Source organism: Rhynchophorus ferrugineus, unplaced genomic scaffold, assembly GCF_030347505.1.
Source record: "Rhynchophorus ferrugineus isolate W39M unplaced genomic scaffold, kcgeb_rfMv2 rfM7, whole genome shotgun sequence".
Classification (NCBI taxonomy): domain Eukaryota; kingdom Metazoa; phylum Arthropoda; class Insecta; order Coleoptera; family Curculionidae; genus Rhynchophorus; species Rhynchophorus ferrugineus.
The window spans coordinates 5,773,532-5,800,841 of record NW_027472586.1 but is presented as its reverse complement, the minus strand read 5'-3'; the positions used below and the strand labels follow the sequence as shown (position 1 = coordinate 5,800,841).

The following is a 27,310-nucleotide window of genomic DNA, read 5'->3' as shown; positions in this document are numbered from 1 at the left end:
GGTACAAATCTCTAAATAGTTGTATTATCGGATGAAAGAAACCAAAATCCATTTCAAATTGTTTCGGAATCTATTGCTTTAAAGATACGTAACATAAACCGACATCCACTACAATTTTGAAAATACCCTGTCATTGTATAACTTAAAAATCAAAGGTTGTATGAAAATATTTTAATACCATTCGATTCAACGTAAAATTACTTTATAAAACGTGTAACTAATTCATTAAACTTAACGATTTTATGACTGTATGATGATTTTTTTTTTAAATCTGAAATAAGTCAACATTCATATCTCCGAATTGATATGAACTTTACGGACATATTGTTTTATTTAAAATTTTTACCGATAAAAAATACACATATATATCTATATTCCCGCGGCCTCAGGGGTTTGTTTCTTTTATATATGAACCAATATATAAATAAACAATCATTTTTGACATAAGCCCTGCTTGAATGTCCGCAGGCGTGTAGCATCAGCGCGGAAACGTTTCCTGATACGTACGAAAAATAAAAATACCAACTCCGAAATATACGTTATTTTTTCCATTTAAAAGGAAATATCGCTTGTTTATCCATAGTCTGTTAGGAAACCGGAAAGATTGTGGAATTTTTGATGAACAATTAGAAAATATAGCTACTGATGTATGTTATTTTGGGGATTATTGGAAAACAAAGTCGTCACCAACAAATTATATTGAATATGATCAAAGTGAATGCCCAATCCACAGAAATACACTTCTTCTGTCTCTACTTCCATATTAAAATAGGACAAAATTCACCTTATTTACTTCGAAAAAGGAGGAGGTTCTATGTTGGCCAATTGTGGACCAATTTTCAAAATTATTTCTTTAATCGAAAGAGTGACATTCCGAGGTGGTTCCATTGAAACCAAATCAGGATCAGGTGGGGAAATGGGCGGAATCGAGAGAAACGCTCAAATTTCAAATGCACGTATACATATAAGCACGTAAAAAAGTATAATTTCACATATGTTTTATCTAAAATAATCAGATATTTGTATATAATGTTATTGCTGAGCTGATGTGACGGAAAATCGGAAGTTGTTCGGTGCTAAAGCCGATGAGTTTGCATTCTAAGCACTTACTAAATCATATAAGACCTCGTAGAAATATTGCAGACAACTGCTTCTATGGTGTGATGAACAATAACTTTTTGTTGTTCTATTTTAGTTAGAATATTTGTCAAATCAACTAGGCTAGGTAGCGGACCCCGGGGCCTGAAACGTTCCTTATTTTCAATCATTGTTTCTTTATTACTATTTCTCTTCATACGGACTGCCCCTTTACTTGGCCTACCTATTGTAATAATTGATAAAATAACAGCAAAATTTATTGTGTATATATCAAACACTAAAAAGAGACAAAAACAATATTGTTATCAAAAAAATTGAACCAACTTCAATAGATAAATAAGGAACTCACTAAAAATTAAGGAAATAATGAAACTTAGATTTTTGATACAAAAACGACATCCCAACCAAGCTCCGTGGGTTTCTATAGAGTAACGTGACGCAGTTTTGATAAAATACAATTCTTGACCCACTGGTGAACGTTGAATCGATGACAGTTGATGCCGGTCTACCATACTTATCATTTGATTCAGAAATGTGTCTATTGAATAGCGATTCACTACGAAAATTCCGTGCAATAGGTTTCTTTAGGTTTAAGTCGTGTAGCCAGCATTTTCCAAATGCCTTCAAATGAAGACAGATTGACGTTGGACTGACAGTCGTTCCGCACTTACTCGAGGCATTTCTTAATGAAGTTAAATGGAGTTCGGACAAAAGTATCGCATCTGAAGCTGGGTGAGAAAATTGGGTTGATGGTGCCACCAAAGGGAACTGAAGTTGCTGTGAATCAACATGGTCTACTTGAATTTGCACTGAAGTTTGCAATTCAGGGCGGATAGTCCATAAAGGTGGTATGTAGTAGTTTAGTTAGTTCAGTTAGTTACCGTTTTAGTTCTCAGTATCGTTTTATTTCCTTGAATAAAACAGTTTTTAAATTAAATAAATAGTCTTTATGCTCCAAACCCTTTACCATTTCATATAACTTATATATATTTATATATTTTTTCTGATGAATTAGTAAGACGTGTTCAGTTTCAGAACGAAAATAGGTAAGGATATCTAATTTTAAGTTTTGTTAAACAATTTATGGCGGGTTAATCGGAACATAAATTTCGGACGCCCCAAGAGATCGACCACGAATTTTTCACGATAGCTTCATAATTTCGGCATTTTTATTTCCTTGGCCTGGACCTGTTTCTACTCCGTGGCGTGCATAAAATACGAAAAACGTTAGTGGCGTCATAAACTAACACGGAATTAAGGCTGGAGCAAGAACTGTGTTTGGTTACCTTACATTTAATTAAATTGTAAAGGTGTTTCTCAATATATAATAAGGCTGTTAATGATTATCGGGATGTTTGGCATTATTTCGTTCAAGAATAACAATCTAGAGGTAAATATTTGATCTATCAACGTCGTATTTTCAAGAATATATTAGGTGTTACATAATGCATGGCATCACCAGTAGTTTTCAGTGTTGAAATGGGCATAACTGCTAAGAAATTTAAATAATAATAGATAATAGACAAATAAACAAACTATAAGTCATCATAGGCTTTATTCTAGCTACATTTCTCCATTCATTAACTTCATATATTTCTCAAACTCGGTATAAACCTTTCAAGAATATATTAAGTATTACTTAAGAGATGGCATCACTAATATTTTATGGAGTTGCAAAATAATAATTGCTAAGAAATTTAAATAATAATGGATAAAAGACACAAACATATGTATTTTTTTCATGCTGTATTTTACTTAAAATAACATTAATATACTAAAATGTGGATATTAGGTGATTATTTTTTGCAACTTCTTTTAAGAAATAAACCTGAAATAAATGTTTTATATACCAAAGTCATATTTTCAAAAATATACCAAGTATTACTCAAGAGATAGCGTCACTAATATTTTATGGAGTTGGAATTAGCATAACTGCTAAGAAATTTAAATAATATTGGATAATAGATCAATAAACAAAATTTAACTCATCATAGGCTTTATTATAGGTAAATTTTTCCATTTATTGACTACATATATTTCTCTATATCGGTGTAAACCTTTAGTCACAAACAAATGTATTTTTTATGCTATATTTTAGTTAAAATAACATTTACCTACTAAAATGTGAATATTAGGTGCTTATTTTTTGCAACTTCTTTTAAGACCTAAACTTGAAGTAAATGTTCTATGTAACAAAGCTATATTTTCAAGAATATATCAAGTATTACTTAAGAGATGTTATAACTAATATTTTATGAAATTGTAAAAGGAATAATTGCTAAGAAATTTAAATACTATTGGATAGTAGGGGAGATAAACAAGTTTTTAATATGTTAACAATGCCTGTGGTACACCAACAAGCGATATTTTACAAAATACACATCATCATAATCTCTATTTTAGGTGTATTTCTCCATTCATTGTCTATATATATTTCTTTATTTCAGTATAAAACTTTAGGCACTTTTTTGGTTAAGTTACAATCCTTAATTAAAATAAGATAAATTATATAATGATACATATTACAGAAATGTGAATGAAATTATTCACCATACATTTTACCTTTTATGTCCCTTTTCTCTTGTAAATTAATTATCTCATCATTCATTCGTTTTTGTTGTCATTTTGTGAAGTGACCAATGGTAATAACCTATCTTGTTAATATTCCATCATTGCTGGTACAGCAAAACAGTTAATATAATTGTACAAGATGTGGTCATTGAGACTTACCAGACAGTCAACAGTTATACCTTATCTAAGATATTATCTTGATAACTTTATAGTTAATTTCTAATAATTTACGAGGTGGTTCTTTCAAACCAGATTAGACAATGTGTGAATTATATGGCTGTTATACAATTGCGTTGTTGTCTCTGTAAATATTGTTAACATATTTAGAAGAAAAGATTAAGTTAATATTTCTTCCCTCAGCTTCATATATCAGATGCAAAACCATTAAAAATATTCAGACGAATTTACTATCGGCTCTGGTTACAAATATCTAAAAATTTGACACTAAAAGAGTGAAGAGTACAACGAAACTCTCTCAAATATCTTTGCTGACATTAAATGGGATTTACAGTACATTGTGATTTTTCACCTTATTCTAATCAACGCATTCTATGAACAATTTACCTATATCTTATCAGTTTATTATCTCTTTTATCAAGTGTTTTATAATCGATATAACTTTCTATTACAAAAAGCATACAAAATACAATAAAATTATGAATTTGGTACTTGTAACAAAATACATTTTTCCAAAGCACTATTTTGATGACCATAGTCGAAATTTTGATTGGAAAAAGCTATCAAATGAACGAAATAACAGATGTGTGATTTTTTCTTATTAGTTTTTATCTATTTCTGAATCACCGCCATGGTTTTTAGATATATACGTATTATTTAATGCTGTTGAGCACGCTTGGCCTCAATGTAGGAGCAAGTGTTGACAGAAAAGCGATAAATGTTACACTATCTACAAATATTAATTTCTTGGAATATGTTCTAGATACAACTAATGTTAATAACATTTTTTTAGTTCTCTATCTGTATTACTAAACTTCTACAAGACTAAATACGTCGATTTATATTTTATCTTTAGCTGTTTAACTTTTGTACTTGTTTTTTTCCAGGACTTATTATTAATATATAATGGCGGGTTATTCAAGAATCCTTGCCATCGATAAGAGATAACGTGGTCTTCCAAGAACTATGTTCAAGACAGATTAGATTGTATAATTAAAAAATATAATTAATAGAACGAGAATAATTTTTGAACAGCCTAGTATATATTGAACTAGTAAATGATGATATATGTGGGTTACCTTTACTTTTGTACTGATAGTTTATGGGACTGACTTGGAGTTCACGGTATACTCACCTGAAACAAGATAAACAAAACAATTAAAAATAAGTATTGCCGATATGAGACCAATTATTATTTCTATATGAACGTATTATATCACCATCTTATCGGCTATCTGTCTGAGATGACTTATTAGTGAAAGTTTTCGAATTACTTGATTTTAAAATGTTACAAAAAATATCATAACTACAAACAAAATAACGCAAATTCTGTGGCTGGTATCTCGTTTGGATTTATTAGTGTAACGCAAGAGCACTTAGCCAAATATGTTTATCTCTGTTGACACACAGATAAATATAATTCTAAATTAGTAACTAGTACGATAGAAGTGACATGTTAAATGTAATATGTAGTGAATAAAAGGTAACATACAGGTTTTGAAATATTTTAACACAGTTTTTTTACCTGCTTGGTAAATGACGAAATACAAGGAAGTAGTACACAGTTGGAAACTTATGAGGAATATAAGATACCGTAGAGAACAATATTTTTGTACATGACATTGCTTAAATAAATTGAACCGCCGGTTTGGTGGCGCAGTGGTAAAGGCGACAGGACGATCCATCTACTGTTGCGATAGTCGTGGTTTATGTTTGTGATTGTTTTAGACAAGATATGATTTCTAAGTTGGTCACTCAATGGTCGGTAGGACCGAGGACCGTGGTTCGAAGCCCACGTTAAACTGTAGGTCCAGTCCAGATAAACCTACTTGGTAAAAGGAGACTACAATATATATATAAAAAATAAATTGAACCTCCACATACTAGGCTTTTTCTCTTAATATTCTCTTGTTTAATCAACTCCACATAATCTGCCTGTATTATAATTAACTATTATTATCAATAGCTGTTAAACACGTACTAAACAAAATAACCTTTACAAACACCGAGCTTAAGAGTTATAGGGTTTATTACAATATTTACTATGTATGTTAAATAATGAACTTTATACGCAACGTTGCCAACATGTGGGTAATTATCCAACCTGGGGGGATTTTGACAATTTTCAAACCAATATTCAAACCCTGACTTCGACAATTCAACATATTTAAGTATTAAAATATAAATATAAAAGTATTAAAATATATATCAACCAGCAAAGAAGCTCAGTGTAAACTAAATTAAACTTACGGAACATGTGACAGATTTTAGATATCAATGATATTTTACTATTTTTTCCGGAAATTCTATGTTGATATATAAGGAATGTGAATTAATTTTGAAGAATATTTTCTATATACATTCAATGATATGTTACTATTTTTACCAGCAAAGAAACTCAATATAAATTAGACTAAGCATGCGGAACATGTCACAGATTCAGGATATTTTTTTTTATTTTGTACGTTGATATATAAGGAATATGAAGTAATTTTGGAAAATTTTTTCAATAAACATTTAGTGAATTTTTACTACTTTCACGATAAACGACAGATAGCAACTGAGTAATTTTTACACTAGTATACTATTGGGCACTAATCATCCCACATTTTCTTTTTAATTCCCCCTTTTAGTTGAAGGTATTTAAGGTAGTCGTGGGTGTAAATGAACAAATAAAGACACAAATAAAATTATCAATGTCGGTGGTGAAGTGATTCTCACCGCTTTATAAATCTGCGAAAGCATCAAAATTATATGACGAGCGAGGAACTCACGCTAAGCTGAATTTTGATTAACATGGGCTTGAGCTTAATGAAGATAATAATAGATAACATTGGATGGTGAATGCTACTATAATATAGAAGAAATTAAGAAATTGGGCGGCAGTGCCAAGTTTAAACCACCATACAAAATGCTTGCAGGTATAACAATGAAAAAGTGTAACGTCATAACTTTTATACGCTTTATTTTATATCAAGGAAAGATAAACTATAAATATTGTTTCAATGGTGGAGACCTGTTCCGTTTCTTAAAATAATATTGAAGAGAATTTGTATCAGCTTCATAGATTGGCTTTGGCAACCCTCGTCCTACATATAAAACGGTTTCTCTTGCATTAAAATTGGATTTTAATCGCTATATTGTCTGTTAGAATAAAATAGTAAATAGAAAATGAATTCTTTTTGTTTTAACCCTATACGTTTCGTAACTTCCATACATCATTATTCTTTTAAATCCACTCCCGTAACCATGCGAAATTGGTTTAAAACAAAAACAAGCTGAAACTATTCCTCAGTTCCCGTTCCTTATTCCAAGTTATATTTCTCGTAAATTTCGCTGTGCTTTTACATCAAAAACAAAAACCTCAAACGCTAATAATTCCTCGTTCTAGCTGTGCCTCATTTCGAATGTACGAACGGTATATTCTGCGAAGAAAATTGCATAACTGATTTGTTCATTTTCATTTGACTGAAAAATGTCCTTAATATCGAGAATTTCATTAATATTTCGTAAGATATACTGCATCAAACTAGTCGAAAGGCTGATGTCGGGCATAAAATTAAATTATATTATGCGCTTGCATGTATTCTGATCATATTTTCGCTTTAAAAGTGTTTCATTGGGTAAAATTTGGATTGGCGTCTGTATACACCGAATAATTCAATAACACTTAATAAGGAACTGTTATTTTATGTAGGGAAATGTCAAAATGATTCAATTTAACAGTTATTTAACTTTAACATCAACATTTCGAATTTCACCAATTGATATCGGCGATTAAAATACATACAAGCACCTTGTATTATCATCAAAACTAGATATGAAACTTTTTTTCATTCGACATAAAAACTAGGTCTTCTCGTTATCGGGGCCTTTTACCGAATCAAAGTATAGATTAACCGATATTACGTTCTCTATCATTCAGATAAGATACGGATAAGGCTTATTTTCAGGTCGGATGGTAGGCAGCAGGTAATATTTCAACATACAGAGCCGGCTATCCAAATAAAAGTAAAAAAAGTTTAAAAAATATATCAACCAGCAAAGAATCTCAGTGTAAACTAAATTAAACATACGGAACGTGTGACAGATTTTAGGTTTACTTAATTTTTTTCCGGAAATTCTACATTGATTTATAAGTAATGTGATTTAATTTTGAGGGATATTTTCTATATGCATATCAATGTTATTTTACTAATTTTACCAGCAAAGAAACTCAGTGTAAATTAGACTAAGCATACGGAACATGGGACAGACTCAGGATTTATTTAATTTTTTTTTTGAATTTCTATGTTTATATACAAGGAATGTGAATTAATTTTGTAAGATATTTTTTATATACATTCAATTATATGTTACTATTTTTACCAGCAAAGAAACTCAGTGTAAATTAGACTAAGCGTACAGAACATAGGACAGATTCAGGCTTTATTTAATTTTTTTTGGAATTTCTATGTTGATATATAAGGAATGTGAATTAATATTGAAGGATATTTTCTATATACATTCAATGATATGATACTATTTTTACCAGCAATGAAATTCAGTGTAAATTAGACTAAGCATACGGAACATGGGACAGATTCAGGATTTATTTAATTTTTTTTGGAATTTCTATGTTGATATATAAGGAATGTGAATTAATTTTGAAGGATATTTTCTATATACATTCAATGATATGTTACTATTTTTACCAGCAAAGAAGCTCAGTGTAAATTAGACTAAGCATACGGAACATGGGATAGATTCAGGCTTTATTTAATTTTTTTTGGAATTTCTATGTTGATATATAAGAAATGTGAATTAATTTTGTAGGAATTTTTCTATATACATTCAATGATATGTTACCATTTTTGCCAGCAAAGACACTCAGTGTAAATTAGACTAAGCATACGGAACATGGGACAGGTTCAGGCTTTATTTAATTTTTTTTGGAATTTCTATGTTGATATATAAGGAATGTGAATTAATTTTGAAGGATATTTTCTATATACATTCAATGGTATGTTACTATTTTTACCAGCAAAGAAACTCACTGTAAATTAGACTAAGCATAGGGAACATGTGACAGATTCAGGATTTATTTTATTTTTTTGGAATTTTGTACATTGATATATAAGGGATGTGAATTAATTTTGGATGATTTTTTCAATAAACATTTAGTGATTTTTTACTACTTTCACGTTAAACGACAGACAGCAGCTGAGTAATTTTTACATTAGTATACTATTGGGCACTCATATTCCAACATTTTGCTTTTAATTCCCACTTTTAGTTGATGGTTTTTAAGATGCGAAACAAACCACCATCATATTTTACGGTTAACCTTAGATATATATATATATATATATATATATATATATATATATATATATATATATCTAATATATATCTATATATATATATATATATGTATATATATATATATATATATATATATATATATATATATTATATATATATATTTACGCTCCTTTTGTAATAACTGACAATGAGAAAATGGTCCGAGTGATCGAAATTTTTAGAAATAAGGCAAAACATAAAAATAAGTTATAAAATATGAAAGGGTTTAGAAAATAAAAAATGGTAGTTGCAGTTTAACTCTGGGCATCTATCCGCCGCCTTAGGATTCAAGGCAGCAAAACCTGAAGATTACAGATAACATTATGCCGAAACATTGTCCAATATTAAGGTTATTTTCTTTTAAGAGAAGTTTGTTTCAGACAATTTGAAATTATATCAGCAATCTTTAGATTTCTTGACTTTATCTACATTTCTACATAGTTAATTCGCAAAATAAATGACGTTGATGTTTTGACGTCCAATTTTATTGTTTGCTAACTATGTACTGGCATTATATGATACTGGCGATTGTTTAGATGCGAAATTAAAATATTTTCACGTTTTTCCAATAGAAATGGAGAAAAAACTTTTTGTTTTTAAAATTACTTGAAATTATATGATATATTTCAAATAAACTGGGCATAGTTTCATCTTATGTTGGTTTTTAAACCAATAATATTTTATTTTGTGCCTGCCTTTACCAATGTGTGTCTCCTTCGAATAGCTAAACATTAATAGCGAGAGTACATCTAACACGAAAAGCTTTTAAAAAGCTTTTAAAATAAGGTATATTGTATCTGTTATTTATCTGAAAACTGAATGCAAAACCAATGTGTGCCTCCTTATTATGATGATTTGTTTTCTTTTGGAACACATAATATATAAAAGCTCGAATAGATGAACGTTAATAGTATATAACATCTAACCCGAAATTCTTTTAAAATAAGGTATACAGTGTAATCTATCCGAAAACGTAATGCCTGAACCACAATATTAATCCATTAAGTCCTCACCCATTCTACATCCCATACCGAACAAACATTCATTAATAGAACACACAAAACAAAAGATATATATCAAAAAATAATCACGGCGTCCATGTTTGAAATAAAGCCGGGGCAAACAGATTTATGGCCGGCCCAGACCCCACAGCACCCTCCCCCGCGCTTGAATATACAAAAACGGGGTCCATAACTGTCCACCGGTCCGAGACCATCTACCGCCAGCGAGGATACGTGCCACGTATGTTTATGTTATAGATTTTCCATTTGGATATTCGGAAAAGACAATGGTAGTGCGAGTCGGGCGCCTTTCCACATCTGATGCGCGGATAACGACCCGGAGGAAACGTGACTTATCGTCGCCATAAGCATTTAGTAGATGAGAAATCGATGGATAATGGAGTTGGACCTATGGGAAGGATGGGGAGGTGTCGAGCAAAGAGATAACAGTCCAGGGGGCGATGGAAAAAAGACAAAAAACAAATATTTAACGAATTTCAACAATAAACGTAAAAGATAATTTAAAATTTAATTATACATATACCAGACCTGTTAAACTTCGTATCATCTACATATGTCTTTCAAATTTTCTTTGAGAATAACAACAGTCACTTGTTATGTAGATACCAGGTGTTTTGCCAAAAAAATGGTTGAAAATGGTTGGTCGTCTTCACTATTGGATTTTGAGCAAAACGCCGCCCAATGTTCCCATTACAAATTCCCATAAAATATGTTTTTTTAAATTAATTTCATCTTACATTAGAGATGCTTGATACAATCTTAATTTACAAATTAATTAATTACTACTGTTCCGTTGTACTTGCTTTAATACACAAGCAAGAATTAGTAACTATTTCCTAAATTAAAATAAAACTAATTTACTTAAGCTAAAGTTAATATTACACTTGTACATTAAACAGGTTTGTGTGGTTTGGTTCGCTTCAATCTTCTTTCTTCATTCCTTCCATGTGGCTGTGATTTTGCAAACTTGTTAACGTTTTAATGCGAAATCTTGGATCACTTCGTAAGTCCATTTGACCTCAAGGTTATCGTACAGCTCTTCGTTGGTTACGTAGTAATAAGCATTGATACTTAATCATACAACTCTGTTTTGAGAGCATTGGATTACTACTTGGATTAATGTTTTAGAGCAACCCCATATTTGCATTCCATGGATATTTATAAGAAACATTATTGAACATTGCTGTACATTATTGACAAGCAATTGTGATTTCCTCACTTTTAACTTATTTGTTGGCGCTATAACCTATTTTCAGATAGTGCGGACAAGCTGAGGGTTCTGGGATCATGTATTTTCTGGATATGCCAACACTGCCCTGCTCGCTGTTGCTATGTTTGATGTGCACGAATTCGTTGCAATTTAAACCCTTCCACTTCATTTCCAATCACTCTCGAACGCCACTCTGATATACCATAGGACTATTTTCATTCTCTGTCTCAACTTTGGTTAATTTGATCGCCTCCATAAATATTTGACAAGCTACACAAATGTCGGTCCTTTGTATGGGATAACAAAATTATTGTTTTTGCTATTTTCCTCGAAATTATTCTATATGTTCTCATTATACAAACCTTCCCTGAACTTTCACAAATATCTCCTGATCAAAATAAGCCAAATCAGTCCTGCTGTTCCCGAATTTTAGCGAGATTAAGGAACTATATAGACATATGCCTTTATTCGCCTACATTGATCGCTTGTTTCTGAGTTAATAATCTTTCGAACGAAATTATTTTCTAGAACAAAAATATGGAATTATATACCTTAATAATTAATCAATGTTTTTAAAATCTTTCTTCAAGTTTTATAAATTCCTTGTCTTTATTTTTAATAAGGTTCTTCGACTTCCATCAAAGGAAACTTTTCGTGTGCAGTATATGTGTTTACAAAATGTTCCTAAGAACAAAAATAGAAATACAACTGAAACTATTATGCTACATAAAAATCATATAGATAGATCCAGAGATTATATACACACGATCGATCGAGTATCATAGTTTGTACTATCTATTTTTAGGTCATTTTTGCTTTATAGCATTTTTATTGCTTTTGTGTTGGTTATTTAAAAGTCAACTACATAAAATGGTTTGGTCGAGTTAATTCAGTTTGACATTTTATGATCCAGTGGATTTAGAACGGCAACAAATGTTATTTTTCTCTGATCTGAATATATATTAAGGTCTCCTATATTACCGAGGACTAGAAATATTGATACAAGTATCCAGCATTTTTATTTTGTGTATTTTCGGTAAGTAATTGATCTTTCACCATGTAGTTTTCTGATTTTTATTCTTGAATGTTGTTCGTGTATAATATATTTTAGAAAAGAGGATTTTGATACGGTTAATTAAAAATAATTTTCATTAATTAAATCTGTAACTACAAACGAGATAACGAAATACGTACAGCTGGGAAAACTAAGGAGACACAATCAGAGTGTAACATAAAAAAAGATTAAAATATATTTAGTTATCATTTTATTACTACAACTGTATGAAACGATAAAATGCCAAGTTTTAGCATCAGCTTCTTTCATTGCAGGAGGATTATTTCCATTCTTTTCCTAATATCCATCAAGATTACCAGCACCAGCCCACAATACATATTAAGAGCTGAAGAAATTGTTGCTTAAGTTACTGAACTTTGGAAGACGTAGCTTTCTCCGACTTGTACCTCATAAATAAGAAAAATATCATGAACGGAAAAAATAATTACTGTTAGTATAGCCTTTGTGGCTTTCTAGCAAATCAATCAATTTCGTGGATATTACAATGAACACTTTAATAGTTAGCTACGAAAAAGAATAATCATAATAATTCATAATAATAACAAAAAAAGAAAGATTGTTCGAGAACATTAAATAAATATGGACTTAAATGTAAAAAGATATAGTTCGATTACATTCCTAGACATATATCAGGATTTTAATCCCTCACCCACATTCTTATCTCGTCGATAGACATTTCACTATAAAACCATACGATGAAATGACTGAATTACATCCAATATATTCAGAAGTTTCGCAAGGCAGTGTGCTGGGCCCGATACATGGTATCTAATTATGGGGCACCACTGGCAAGTCTAATATAGTCATCATTCAACGGTTCTAAAAGAAAGTATTGCGTGTCACTGTAGATGCTCCATATTATGTCTCTAATGAAGTGATACAACGTGATATTCCTCTAGAACATATAATGAGCATACAAGAGTATTAATACTTCCAAATGTGCTCTCTAGTGAGCTAAATATGCGACGTGACAGTACGGTTAACACCATCCAATCTGATTATAGGACCCGTTTTAGGATAAGATTCATCAATTAAGATAATATTTTTCACATGAGATCACTTAATGAAGTGATTTTCTAAAAGTCCAATGTAAAGTCACGGTCTTCGGTGATAACCCTCTAGAACATATAATGAGCGTACAAGTGTATTAATATATACCAATGTGCTCTCTAGTGAGCTAAATATGCGACGTGACAGTACGGTTAATACAATCCAATCTGATTATAGGACCCGTTTTAGGATAAGATTCACCAATTAAGATAATATTTTTCACATGAAATCACTTAATGAAGTGATTTTCTAAAAGTCCAACTGTAAAGTCACCGTCTTCGGTGATAATCCTCTAGAACATATAATGAGCGTACAAGAGTATTAATATATCCCAATGTGCTCTCTAGTGAGCTAAATATGCGACGTGACAGTACGGTTGACACCATCCAATCTGATTTTAGGACACGTTTTAGGATAAGATTCATCAATTAAGATAATATTTTTCACATGAGATCACTTAATGAAGTGATTTTCTAAAAGTCCAATGTAAAGTCACGGTCTTCGGTGATAACCCTCTAGAACATATAATGAGCGTACAAGTGTATTAATATATCCCAATGTGCTCTCTAGTGAGCTAAATATGCGACGTGACAGTACGGTTGACACCATCCAATCTGATTTTAGGACACGTTTTAGGATAAGATTCACCAATTAAGATAATATTTTTCACATGAGATCATTTAATGAAGTGATTTTCTAAAAGTCCAATTGTAAAGTCACCGTCTTCGGTGCTCATTTCACCACGTTTGAACTTAGCATACCAATCATTGGTGGTTGATTTTGTCCGGGGCAGTGTCAGGAAACTCGGCATCAAGCCAAGTTCTTGCCTCAACTATATTTTTTCCCTTCAAAAAAGCAATGTTTTATCAACACGCGAAATTCCTTTTTGTCCATTTTCTTTGCAATAACAAAATTTGCTTCACTCAAAATGCTATAATTCACAAACTAATAATCCGACAGCTGTCAAAGTTATACACACATCTTTTGGATGTTAGTGCTAACTAAAATATATAGATTTAATTCTAGTAGCGCCATCTATGTGTCAGGCCAGGCACTTCCCCGTTGACCTGTTATATAAGAATACTTATTGCCCACTGAGTAAATTATTGAGCCAGTAAGACTAATCATTTGGAAACACTTTCCTCGTGACACAAAATACTGCAAACAAACCGATAAATATCTCCATTTCCATCAGCTTCGGAAAATAAATCGCGCAACACATACTTCTACCCATAAACCAGCTACGATGACACAGAAATAAAAGCACGAAGACGACGCGGACACAGGAACAATTTTCATAACGACAGAATAACGAGAATCCAATTTGTACCGGGATTGAATCGGTTCCGAAACAGAATTTACACACTAACCCAATTACCAGTTTAATTTTTCAAAAAAACTTCAATTCATACGGCCCTTTTGTTCGCCATTTTTTCCCTCCCGTAAATTGTTTTTCTTTCGCGACTGATTGTGGGCGACGGAGGGTGGAGGAGGGAGACGGTTGAGCTGCGTGCCATAATTGGCCACTCGACTTACTTTTCAAATACGACGAGGAGGATGGGGGGGGGGGAGTTAGAAGGCGAAATAAAAATGTAAAGCGTGGTCCCGCGATGAAGTGGAGGGAAAGAGGGAGAGAGCGAGGAGAGAGACACTTAATAAGGCATGTTTGGGAACGACTTAATTTGTGAAAGCCGGTTGAATTTGAAATGTCACGAGCTCGGCTTTCAGTCGGATAATGGGATTCAATTTGCTGCAGTTCCGTTCATCTCTTCACACCTGCTCCAGTCAGTGTTTCTCTCTTATTTATCTCAGTAGCTACTTTAACCAAATCGAACCTTTAAGAAACATAATCAATGACTGTTTTTGAAATTTAAACATATTTCGACACGAATGAGTCCTATTAAAATAATTTAAAATAATTAATAGCCTAAAATTCAATATTTATCATTTATCTATTAGTTTATTCAATAAGCTCGCAAAAAGTCAATAGAAAAATTCCTAGTCGTAATTCAAGTAGTAGACTCTCATTACTGGTGATGTACATATTTTAGTGGTTTAAAAAATATGCCCAATATGAAATTAGCATTGCTTACGATAACTGACATGCACTGTATAAGATATTTTATTTTAATTCTTGATCTATAGTATATTAATCACATCTAATGGTAGGTAACATTTTAGCACAGGTTTTGCGGAGTGACAAGTGAATTGGGTGCACTAACACTCTTTGGACTTTGACATAACATATGTCTATATCTGCATCCTCCACCATAGCCAATAAAAAAACATAAGCACATTTTCAATATTAGAATCAAAAGAAGTTCTGTCTACTATAGACCTCCAGTAATATTTAACTAAGTACAAATATAACATTTCTTTAAGCAAATAAATTGAATAGCTTTCAAATGGATCTGAAGATTATAACATACGTTTCTTCACAAATTATTTTAATACACAACGTTTAACTTCACGCACACAAGAATCAGACATTGCAAAATAGTACAGTGGTGTGAAAGAGGCCAAGAAAGAAATGGAATAATTTTATTATATCATCACTACATAGTATAAAACAGAGTCGCCTTTTCTGTCCCTGTATCCCTATGTGCGCTTAAATCTTTAAAACTACGCAACGGATTTTGATGCGGTTTTTTTCAATAGATAGAGTGATTCAAGAGGAAGGTTTATATGTATAATACATGCATAATATACTAAGGCAACATTGCTAATTTTAGAGGTTTCTAACGTGATGTCGTAAATTAACCTATTTTTTAGGCTTATTTAGCAATTAGCAAAAACGCTACCTAACCCTACGAGTTAGATCAAATTAATATACTACAGTATTGTACATCATAAAAAGGTCTACAAAAAAGTCCGCGATGGTATATGTTTATCTTTTAGGGATAACCCACATTAACCATTTTTATTGTTTACTTTTTTCGTGAGAAAATGGCTTATTTACGAAGCTATTTTAAGCAATACGGCATTAATCCTTATCGAATTAAGTACCTTAAATACAGTGTGCAATTAATATAGATCAATATGGTTCCTTACAGCATGTAAATTAAACAAATATTTTCGGAAATATTACAAAGTTAAAATTTGCGTTTAAAAATGTGTAATGTAATAAAAATTGTATGAATTTAGATATTCCAAAGATAGCAGGAAATCTTCATAGTAAGTATAGGGGAAGAGGAATTGTTTTACTCCAAATTTAATGCGTGCAGGCCAAGGGCAGTAATGAATGAACCAAAAATACTGGATCGATTTTAATCATGTTTTCATTGAGTGACATAGGCATATATATTTTATGCCCGTGCAAAGTCGGAGCGGGCCGCTATGTTTTTATATACAACGTTCATATTTTTTCTGTAGTGTATTTAATTTAGTATCAGCATTGCACCCGTGCGAAGCCGGGGCCGGTCGCTAGTATATAATAAGTGTTGAATGAATGAGATATCGTTTACATAGCGTTATATTTAATGTCATAAAGAATATATATTTCAATAAGTTACCATTTAAAAACATATCATTGCGCTAATAAAGATACAATCATATTTGTTGAATATAAAAAGATTGTTAGATTAGATACGGTTTTTAATCAATCTGGCAATGTTTGATTCAAATGTTTGGTTTCCCAGTATGATTATTTTCGGCTTAACACGCCCTCTGGTGATCAGTCAACGCCTTCTATGTTCTCTCTATTTCGTAATTTCTGTCTTCTGGGCACAAAATTTTGTGGCAATGAACAATTTAAGAAGAAAAGAAGATAACTGAAATTAAAATACAGAAAAATGTATCGTTTATTTCGAAGAAAATTTAAATTATTGGTATATAATATATTGCTGTTCTAGAAGCAGATACTATATTATATGGACCTAAGTTATTTAGTTATGGGGATATTTCGCGGGACGTAATATCAATATAATACAAGTGATCCTGTATAAAGTACTTAGAACTATTGCTGATGCAGCTAGATCCTGTAGGAACAATTACTTACACAGAGACTTTCGGATCTCCACCTCACATAGAGGAAATTAAGAGATTCTATAAAAGATATGGGGAAAGACTCCACTTCCATCTTAACGCTGAAGTGCAACTCTTGGACAAGGCGAAGTTTAGACGAAGTGCAACTTTTGTTCTATTGGAGGCTAAGTTAATCGTGTTTCCCTCACAGTAAAGATAATCATTTAAAAATGATATGTTAATATTACTAAAACTTATTTTGATAATATTGTCAATATAAGGTTAGAAATATATTTAATATATAGCATTAATCACAGTAACAAATATATGTATATTACTAACTATAATGTAAGCTTCAATATGTTTTAATAAACAACAAGGTATTAATAAGTTTAAAAATATAACACGTATAATATTATAAGAAAAGTATCATGAGTAAGATTATTTTCGGATCTAAAAACTTCAGTGCATCCAATATAGGTATGTATGAGTTTTATTTACTTTTATATTATAAACATAAACATGTAATATTAAATGAAGTAATACATATTTGTATATTAACTAAAATAGTAAGGAACATAAATAAGCATTTTGTTTTTTACAATATAGAAATTATATAAAAATAATATATTCATAATCATTAAAGGAACTATTCACTTCTCAAAACTGAGGTATATAAAGTAAATAACCAAAATAATTGATAAAAAGTACGTAAAGAATTACCTCATTTATGCGTTAATGTAATTTTTATCTTCTATACATTTCTTTCACTTAAAATATATATAGAAAAACAATAAATTGAATAAAAAACCAGGCTTAATTGATAAAATCGATCATATTTTTATCTACATTTTAAAATATAATTGCATCGTTCTGTACTTATTTATTCTACAGTTTAGTATTTAGACATTTTATGTAATGTTCTGGCATCTCACTATTAGACCTTTAATTTGTCTTCTATGGTGTTTGTTAATCTAGGACTTTCTACTTGGTCTGCTTCCATCGGTATTTCGTTTTATAGGAATTGGCTTATTTGTAGGGCATTTTATATTATTCTAGCTTTCTTCAAAAAAGTGGTGAGTAGAAGGCAATACCTTTTATAAAATACTTTGTACTATAAATACTAATACTATAAATTGAAGTTATGTCGACTTATTTAAGAATAAATACTATAATGACGTCGAGGTTAATTTTATTGTTGGGAAACAGGTTTCATGAACTTATCGAAGACCCCAGTATGTTACACTGACAAAATAACAAGGAAAAGATAATGAAACACGATGTTAAGCCACACCCAAATTGTTTCACCAAAAATATTTAACAAGATGGCCATACGGCGTGATACGACGAGCCGTTTGCTGAACTCGGCGCTTGTCTGTCGTCGAACAGAACGAGATGAACCTAACGGTTCTTCATTTAGATGGCAAAAAAAAGTTTTGAGTTGAGGTGGCGTTACTTCGCCGCCGATTCCGGTACTATAAGATAGTGCTAACGGTTCTTACCTTGAGGAGCTCGCTGTGCTGGCCTGTTTGAGGTACGGATGCACGCGGTTGGCGTTGGTATCCAGCATGCTCTGTTGCGGACTGGACTGGATATTGGACCCAGCACCCGGCGACAGTTTCCCAGCTAAGGCGTCCAGCGAATTCAGCATCGCAATATCGAGGTGTTCCCGTCTCGTAGTCACACACAAAACTAATTAAACCAAACCGGCTCTTTATCACCTGTTAGCATGTAACGCGCATAGACACATACACACATACAAAACGCACAAGGTATCTATACGTCGGCACACATCGGCATATCGTCCGTGTGGATTCTAGATAAGATAACGATAAGCTATCAGCTGAACATCCCGAAAAATGTCACAGTTACCGAGGCTTCGCTCGTCGCCGAATAATGGACTTGGGATTTTTTTGGTCGCTGATGCCCCGACGGTGTTGCAGTTGTTGTAGCTGGTGATCCGGTTTCGCCAAAGACTGATCTACGATTCACAGAAAAACAAACTACGTTTAACTGGTTCTGTCGTCGTTTCGTTATCATTATCAATAAGCTATTTGCTTTTTTTTTATCAAGAACAAACTGATCATTAAGTTTCGTTACCTTTCCTGCGATAGTTGAATCATTTTTGTAGGTTTCCAATTAATAAACTAAATAAATGCTGTTTTGTTGTTACGTCAGCATGATAAAGGGTTTTATTTCATCAGGTCGACTCGAACTTGCTACAGAAATGTAGATTAGGTCGAATAAGGGTTAAGATCCTTTCAAGGTCAGCGCAGGATATGTTTAATTCAATATACCAGGGCGGTTTAATAAGTGAGTTACTTCCGAATCAGATCACTTTTTGGCAAAGGAACAATATTGGAAACAGAAAATAGTCGCTGGTGCTAAATCTGGAGAATATGCTGGATGGGGAACAGTTTAGCCCCATTTATGGATTTTTGTGCTGGTATGACAACAAGAGAACTCAGTAAACAATTTCTCCATCAACGAACTTGATGGATCGTTTCCTTGGTTGCGGTGATATTTTCGAAGGGCTATCAGTTACAATGGTTTTCAAACACAAACTACATGGAAGAGCTGTCTCACAGTCGTCTATTAAATGATGGACATTGAGGACAGCAGTTGTTTAAAGTGAATTTAAACTTATTGAGCGGAAAGTTCAAAAATTCATTGACAAAACTCCACTAAAACCTTGTTGGTTCACGGTTGATTCAAATTTGTTCACTAGATCATGAAGAGGGTAAGCCAAGAGTAATACAAAATGGCCTGTTTGGGAGGGCCTGTATTAAAACAACTTCCTTGATTTGGATAGTGTACATTAGTTCAATGAATACTAATTTCAAATAACATCCGAATTTGAGAGCTATATATAGTAGGTTAAAGAATGCAGTTCGAGTGTATTCACTTTTTATTAGTTGAAGTACAGTTCACGCAAAATGTATATTATGACCTTCTCTAAACCATCAAGCCATCAAATAGTTCAATATTAACATCAATATTAAAATTATTTGTGTAAAGTAGTTTCCTTTTGTTTCACAGATAAAATATTATAATGTTTCAATTTCATTATTTTACAGTGTAACTCAGTTTTTACAGATTTTGTTTAAAACTATTTCATTATTTGTTTTGAAAAGATCAGAATCATGAAAGGTAAATATGCCTGAGAAATTTGACAATGCATTCTATAGGAGTTTAAAATGCTACTGAAGCATGGTAATCATATCGAAGCGTGTTTGGTCCTGGCATTGAAGTGAATTACAGATACGAACGATTTAGAACTGATTGGTAGTAGTTATCAGCAATGGCTTGGACAGCTTCGTCAATTTGAGGATGAATTATAAACTCTCTTTCATGAAGACACATCAAAAATGCAACAAGAGCTTGCGATGAAAAAGAAGAATCGTTTGTCTATATTCTCCATAAAATGCAACGTGGGTTTTATGACAGAAAAGAACAATTATTGCACAAGGAAGACGCCAAATCATTCAGTCTTATGTTGTTCACTTGACTTAGAAGATCCTATTTAATTTGGGATGAGGCATATTCGCCAGATTTGATCCCACCTGACAAAAATGTATTTCCGTCAATGCAGCAAGTATCAGTCAATAAAGAGTTCAAAACACTAGAGCAGTTTAGTCTCAAGGTCATAGAAAACAATGGACAATACCTCCAATGGTATTGAGTATGTTGTCTGGTTGTTAATGCCGAATAAATTCGCCGTAAAAATCTGTAAAAATTAAGTTATACACCTAATGTGAAATTATACCGTGATAGTTTTTTCTATCGGTACCACGAATCAAAACGAAACCGGTGTAAATAATCAAGAAAACCGAAACCTACTATTCAAATATTAATTTCCTCATTGTTACGCGACAGACGACACGGACGCTGGTGCTCATTGTTCACGGATCGAGCCTAAAACGAACACCAAACAACTGCACTGACGTCCACTGTCCATCGACAATTGAGTCGAGACAATACGGAGACAAATCAACCGCCTTGGTCCGCACGAAAAACCAGAAGCCTGAAAAGCACACAGAACGCATTCAGTCTCGTCGCCACACGGGTGTCCTCACGATGTCGTGTTACGTGGCAGCATGAGCGCTTTGTTCGAACACACAGACGAAGAGCGGTGTACGGAGGAAGGTCGGAGACTTTCCAGCTTACACGCAAGCAGGGGCAAAGACAGACGACACGCACGGTCAGACGGATTTCAGCAAACAAGAACCTGCTAGAACGTTAGATTCATAATATTTTGATACATTTTAAATAATAAATACTTAACGTCTACTCTAACCATATTCGTATTAAACAACAGTTAAAAACGTAAATATAAGTGGTAGGAACACTTTAATTATGTTAATATATCGATATTTTCATTTTCGTGTAACCCTGTGGGCCTAAAGCTTGAAAATAATGAGGAGAAAACAATGTATGTATAGTTTCTTCAAAATAAAGGTGAACTCGCGTCATTAAGATGTTTGAATAAGTTGTGATAAGTAAATTAGTTTTAAAATCAAACATTATCTTCCTTCTCATTTTATTCTTCTAGTTATAAAACACGTCTGCAAAAGTCAATTTTTTTCCAATTTCCAATTTGCACGGTGACTGAAATATCTGTGATTGAAATGAAAAATATAATATTGGATTCACCGAAAAGAAATCGTCCTCATACGAAGTGGGTGGCGAATCAAGATCAGCTTGATGTTAACACTATCAGAACTCATTTATATGAAATATATAAAAACAGTGAGTAGATTTTTCAATATAAACATAATTTGAGACAATTATTTCAGAACTGTCGGTCTGATCAGATTTCAGAACTGGTATCAGTAGAAAGCGTAGAAACATGCAGCTCTTTGGAGAATGTGGAGCATGCTTTCATACACTGTTCAGTAATATAGGATTTAAATGAATAAAGATAACCCACGAGGACGTGCAATGGGACCTCCAGACATTGCTTTTAAAAGAATACAATTTATAATAAAAGCATATAATAAAATCAAGAAGAACTAATTATTACAACATATTATATATATATATATATATATATATATATATATATATATATATTACAATAGGACTAATATCCTCAATGGTCACTCATGGCAAGATGATAATAAAAAGAGTGTTTAACAAACAGTTGATGGAAAAAGGTAAGCGTTGGAATAACAATTGACTAGGTTCTAGCAGTCATAACAATTATTAATAATTCATTGCAGATATATTTTTCTTCAGGTTGGAAACAGAAATAGTTAATAACACCTTCGGTTTGGATAAGAGATGTCGAAGAAGAAATTGACAAACGATGGAATCGTAAACAAAGATTAGATGGATTGGAAATTAACAACTCAGCTATTGATTTCAATGAAACTTTGTGAATACGGGATTATGAACCAATGTTGACAATTTCCCAGGCAGGGCGAAGAAAATGACAAAGAATTCAATGTAAATATAATAATATACAACCCTAACCTACAAACTATTATAATTGTATAATTAATTGTAGTTTTACGTCCTTCGATAATATATGCATCAGTTGTACTATAATGTTTATAAAATAAACTATATTTGATAACAGTATTTTTGTTTAATCATTTTATTTAGATCAGAATTTTATTTCATAAGTCAAAGCCAAAATGAACTAGAACTCAGAGTTGATGCGGCAACATTGCGACGTTTTGACATCATCAGTTCGGATGACGCGAGTTCACTGTTTTATTGAACGCACTATATGTTCTCGCTTGATAATATAAAGAGACGTACATCTTAGACTTGAACACATAGAATGGTAGGACGATTAAATAAATAGTCGATATTTTCATGTATGCGTTTTAGTGGTGGCCTAATACATGCAATAACGACGAGGAAATGATGTATGTCATCGATTGCTAATATGGAGAGACGTACGTCTTAGCTTTAAACACAGATTAGGTAGGATGACACAAATAGGCAGATAACCTACGATCCAAATAATCAGGGATTGGCAAGATATAGTTAATATAAAAAAAAGTCATAATTATTGAAAAAATGATAATCTAAATGTGTTTAAGGAAATCCATATTAATAAACCTCTATTGTTTATAGAAAACCAACAAAATGTCGTTACCTTTGGAAAAGATTAGAAACGTTTCTTTCGAAAATGCTTCCAATATCGACAAGAAGCCAGTCAGGTATCAAAAAGTCTCAAAAATCGAAAAAGTCACTAAGTTCAATAAAAAAAAAGTCAAAGAAAAACTCATAGACAAGTTAGAAAGGAGTTAATGGGTATCAGATCGAACTAGAAGACGTTTATTCAATTATTTATTAACAGGCCTGTAGGTTAACTGTTTGTCTTACATGGTTAACTAGATTTTTTAATAACTATATGTTGATCTTCCTGTATTCATGGAAATAGACAACTCATATACGAATCTAACAGCTGGTTATTATCTACGAGCAAATATTGAACGACACTGTAGCATAATCGCATAATCTATTCGTTATTTTCGGTTCTTATTTGCTTAAACAACGGACATTACAGTTTACAACATTTAAAAAATGAACTCTGTTAAAATAAGCTGCAAGTTAAACTAGCAGCTCTGGTTTATTTTGCTCCACGCGGTGTTTGAACTTTCGGTTAAATATTTGCTTCGGTGTGAAACATGTTAATTGTAAACTTGATTGGATTGCACTCTAATTTAAACATTTCCAAATCGCATCTAACGTTTACAGTTTAAGAGATATATTGTTGGCTACAAGATTGCTACTCAAACATTATTTGTGTCAAATTGAATAATTGGGCATCTTGTGGCAGTTTCTAAAGCATGTATATTTCTGGTATAGAATCATATAGAATGTTATTAGATTTATATTAACTTTTATCAAGGAATTAGTGAACAAAACCTCGATAATCAATTTCGAATCGAACACGAATGCATAATAGATGGTAACTGATGCTATATATCGTCTAATATTCTTATATTGGGTGGAGCAAAGCTCCCGCTACCATTGACACAATTTCCCCTGAGTGGCAATAATGGATCGATTATTTTTAACAAACATTGTCACTATTTTTGCTACTTTTTGTGGCGTATGTTTATTTCCAAATCGCAACTAACGTTTACAGTTTAAGAGATATATTGTTGGCTACAAGATTACTACTCCAAAGTTATTTGTGTCAAATTGGATAATTGGGCATCTTGTAGCAGTTTCTAAACCATGTATATTTCTAGTATAGAATCATATAGAACGTTATTAGATTTATATTAACTTTTATCAAGGAATTAGTGAACAAAAGCTCGATAATCAATTTCGAATCGAACACGAATTCATAATAGATGGTAACTGATGCTATATAGCGTCGAATATTCTTATATTGGGTAGAGCAAAACTCCCGCTACCATTGACACAATTTCCCCTGAGTGGCAATAATGGATCGATTATTTTTAACAAATATTGTCACTATTTTTGCTATTTTTGTGGCGTATATTTACCCCATAATAAAATTTGGACGTCCACACAACACAATGGTTAAGGTGAAACTGAGCTAAATATCACATAACCAAGATGGCGTGCAATCAAAATGGTAGCGGGACTTTTGTCCCATATGTTATATTCACTACTAATTTTCTCAAAGTGTTGATGACTTTCAATTTCACTTTTTGTTTTATTAAGTGAGAAAAATAAAAATTTTCTTTAACGATCCGTCTCGCAATTCGACAGAATTTTGAAAAAAGACGGATAAGTTAATTATAAGTTAATAAGTTAATTATCGGTCAATCGTGAAGCCAACCTCGACCTACCGAATGCAAATATGGGATTACACTAAAACATTAAACCAACTAACCAAACAAGTTCTTGGATTAGTTACCAATGATTATCGCGACGATGACCTAGAAATCAAATGGATTTATGATGTTATCCAAGATATCGTCTTAAAACAAAATAAAGTTACGAAATCACGGATTGAACCGAACTTTTATGGGGCAATGTGTTATTCTGTTTATTTTAATTTGGGGAATACGTAGAGATATCGAGATCGTTTTCACTGACTTGTGACACGGTGCATTGTCTTGGTAAAGCAGCGCTTTCTATTTCTTAAAATGCGGCCGTTTTTCGGCGATTTCGTCCTTCAGACGGTCCAATAACGCTATGTAATAGTCGCTGTTGATGGTCCTTCTTTTTTCAGGGTAGTCAATGAAAATTATTCCATGCGCATACCAAAATACAAACGCCATAACATTGTCAGCTCCTTGTTGCGTTTTCCCGCGCTTTGGGGCGGGTTCATCGTGTGCAGTTCACTCGGATGACTGTCGATTGGACTTCTGAGCGAAATGATGGAGCCATGTTTCTTCCATTGTCACATATCGACGCATAACTTGGATATTATGACACTTGAACATATTCAAACACTGCTCCGAATCAGATTTCTCATACCGAGTGTCTGCTATTTCATTCAGTTTCAATTTACGGTCGTTCAAAACCATTTTGTGGCTTTTTTAAATGTTTTCCTCGGTAACAACCTCTTTTGGGCGTCCACTTCGTTAACCGTCATCGGTGCTCATTTCACCAAGTCTTCCTGGGGCAGTGTCCGGAAACTCGGCATCACGGCAAGTTTTTGCTTAAACTGTACCGTTTCCCTTTAAACAGCAGTATTTTATCAACAGGTGAAATTCCTTTTTATCCATTTCTTCACAATAACAAGAGTTGCCTCACACCAAATGCTATAATTCACAAACTAGTGATCCGACAGCTGTCAAATTTACACACGCATTTTTTGAGGGTTATGAATAATAATATTTGAGGAAAAACATATGGATTTAATTCTACTAGCGCCATCAATGTGTCAGGCCGGGGACTTTTTAATTGACCTGTTGTGATACAAACTTACAAAACTGATCTCATCCGAATAAGAACATGACCGAAAATATATTTGCCTTTCTCTTTGACAACCCAATGAACCGTGACCATTTCCGGAGAATCAGCTTTGAAAATGAATGAGCCGATTATGATTTCGGTCTATATTCCAAATCCTACGGCTCGTACGACCACGGATCCGATCCCATCTCCCTTCGCGGGACTCGTCCGGTAAATTGCCGGCGGCAAAAACCGTCGTCGTTCCGGCCGAATGGAAACCGGTCTCGGAGATCTGATTCGAAACGAATTAAATTTGTCGAATCGCGTTTTTCTTTATACATATCTTTCTATTTCCTTCGGTCTCTCTCCCTGTCTCTCTCTCTCTCTCTCTTTCCGCGTTTCGTTTTAAGTAGATCCAGCGGGAAATGGATGACTGGCCGGCCGGGATACGCTTAGAGCGGAAAAATAGGTTCGGGGAGATATTGATTCGAATTGTTTAGTATCTTTGAAAATGAAATTTCAATATTACGGTTTGGGGACAAGTACTTTTGTTATTATTTGCGATATTCGTTTTTCAAAGGGAATTTATTCAAACAATTTTTGATCTATGATCTTTTCTGATGATTATTCGTTAGGCTAGAATTTCCTGAATTGAAATCGCCGTAAACAGCTTGAACATTGCAGGAAATTGGAAAATTCTCACGACTAATATATATGGAAATTGTGGTAATTTCTTTAACTCCTAGATAAAGATAAAACACACAAATAGATAACTATTTTGGGGTTAAATAAACAAATATTCATGTTAAATACTTTACAAGACATATTTTTAAAGATATGATGAGACGTAAACCGACCCATTTCTGAAAATACACTATTGAATTTATAAATGAAAAACTAACTGTTGCATAACAATTATTATACTATTGTTCGATTCAGAGTAATATTCTTTATAATAACTGT

General features: G+C 32.6%; 1 protein-coding gene and 1 long non-coding RNA gene across 3 annotated transcripts in view; both read right to left on the bottom strand.

Annotated features, from left to right (window-relative positions):
* LOC143199320 (CUGBP Elav-like family member 1) overlaps positions 1-27,310 on the bottom strand; it is a 631,257-nt gene that overhangs the window by 378,502 nt on the left and 225,445 nt on the right. The window contains exon 1 of one of the 2 annotated variants that reach the window (XM_076409043.1): positions 19,012-19,490. The exons of the other annotated variant lie outside the window; for it this stretch is intronic. Coding sequence (XP_076265158.1) covers positions 19,012-19,160 — 149 coding nt within the window. The 5' untranslated portion in view covers positions 19,161-19,490. Of the gene's footprint in view, positions 1-19,011; positions 19,491-27,310 lie in introns of those variants that run through there. 2 annotated transcript variants of the gene reach the window in all.
* On the bottom strand, positions 19,349-21,478 carry LOC143199325 (uncharacterized). The gene is made up of 3 exons (XR_013006409.1): positions 21,350-21,478; positions 19,610-19,728; positions 19,349-19,490 (listed from the first exon to the last, which is right to left on the bottom strand). It is a non-coding gene; the product is annotated as an uncharacterized LOC143199325 (long non-coding RNA).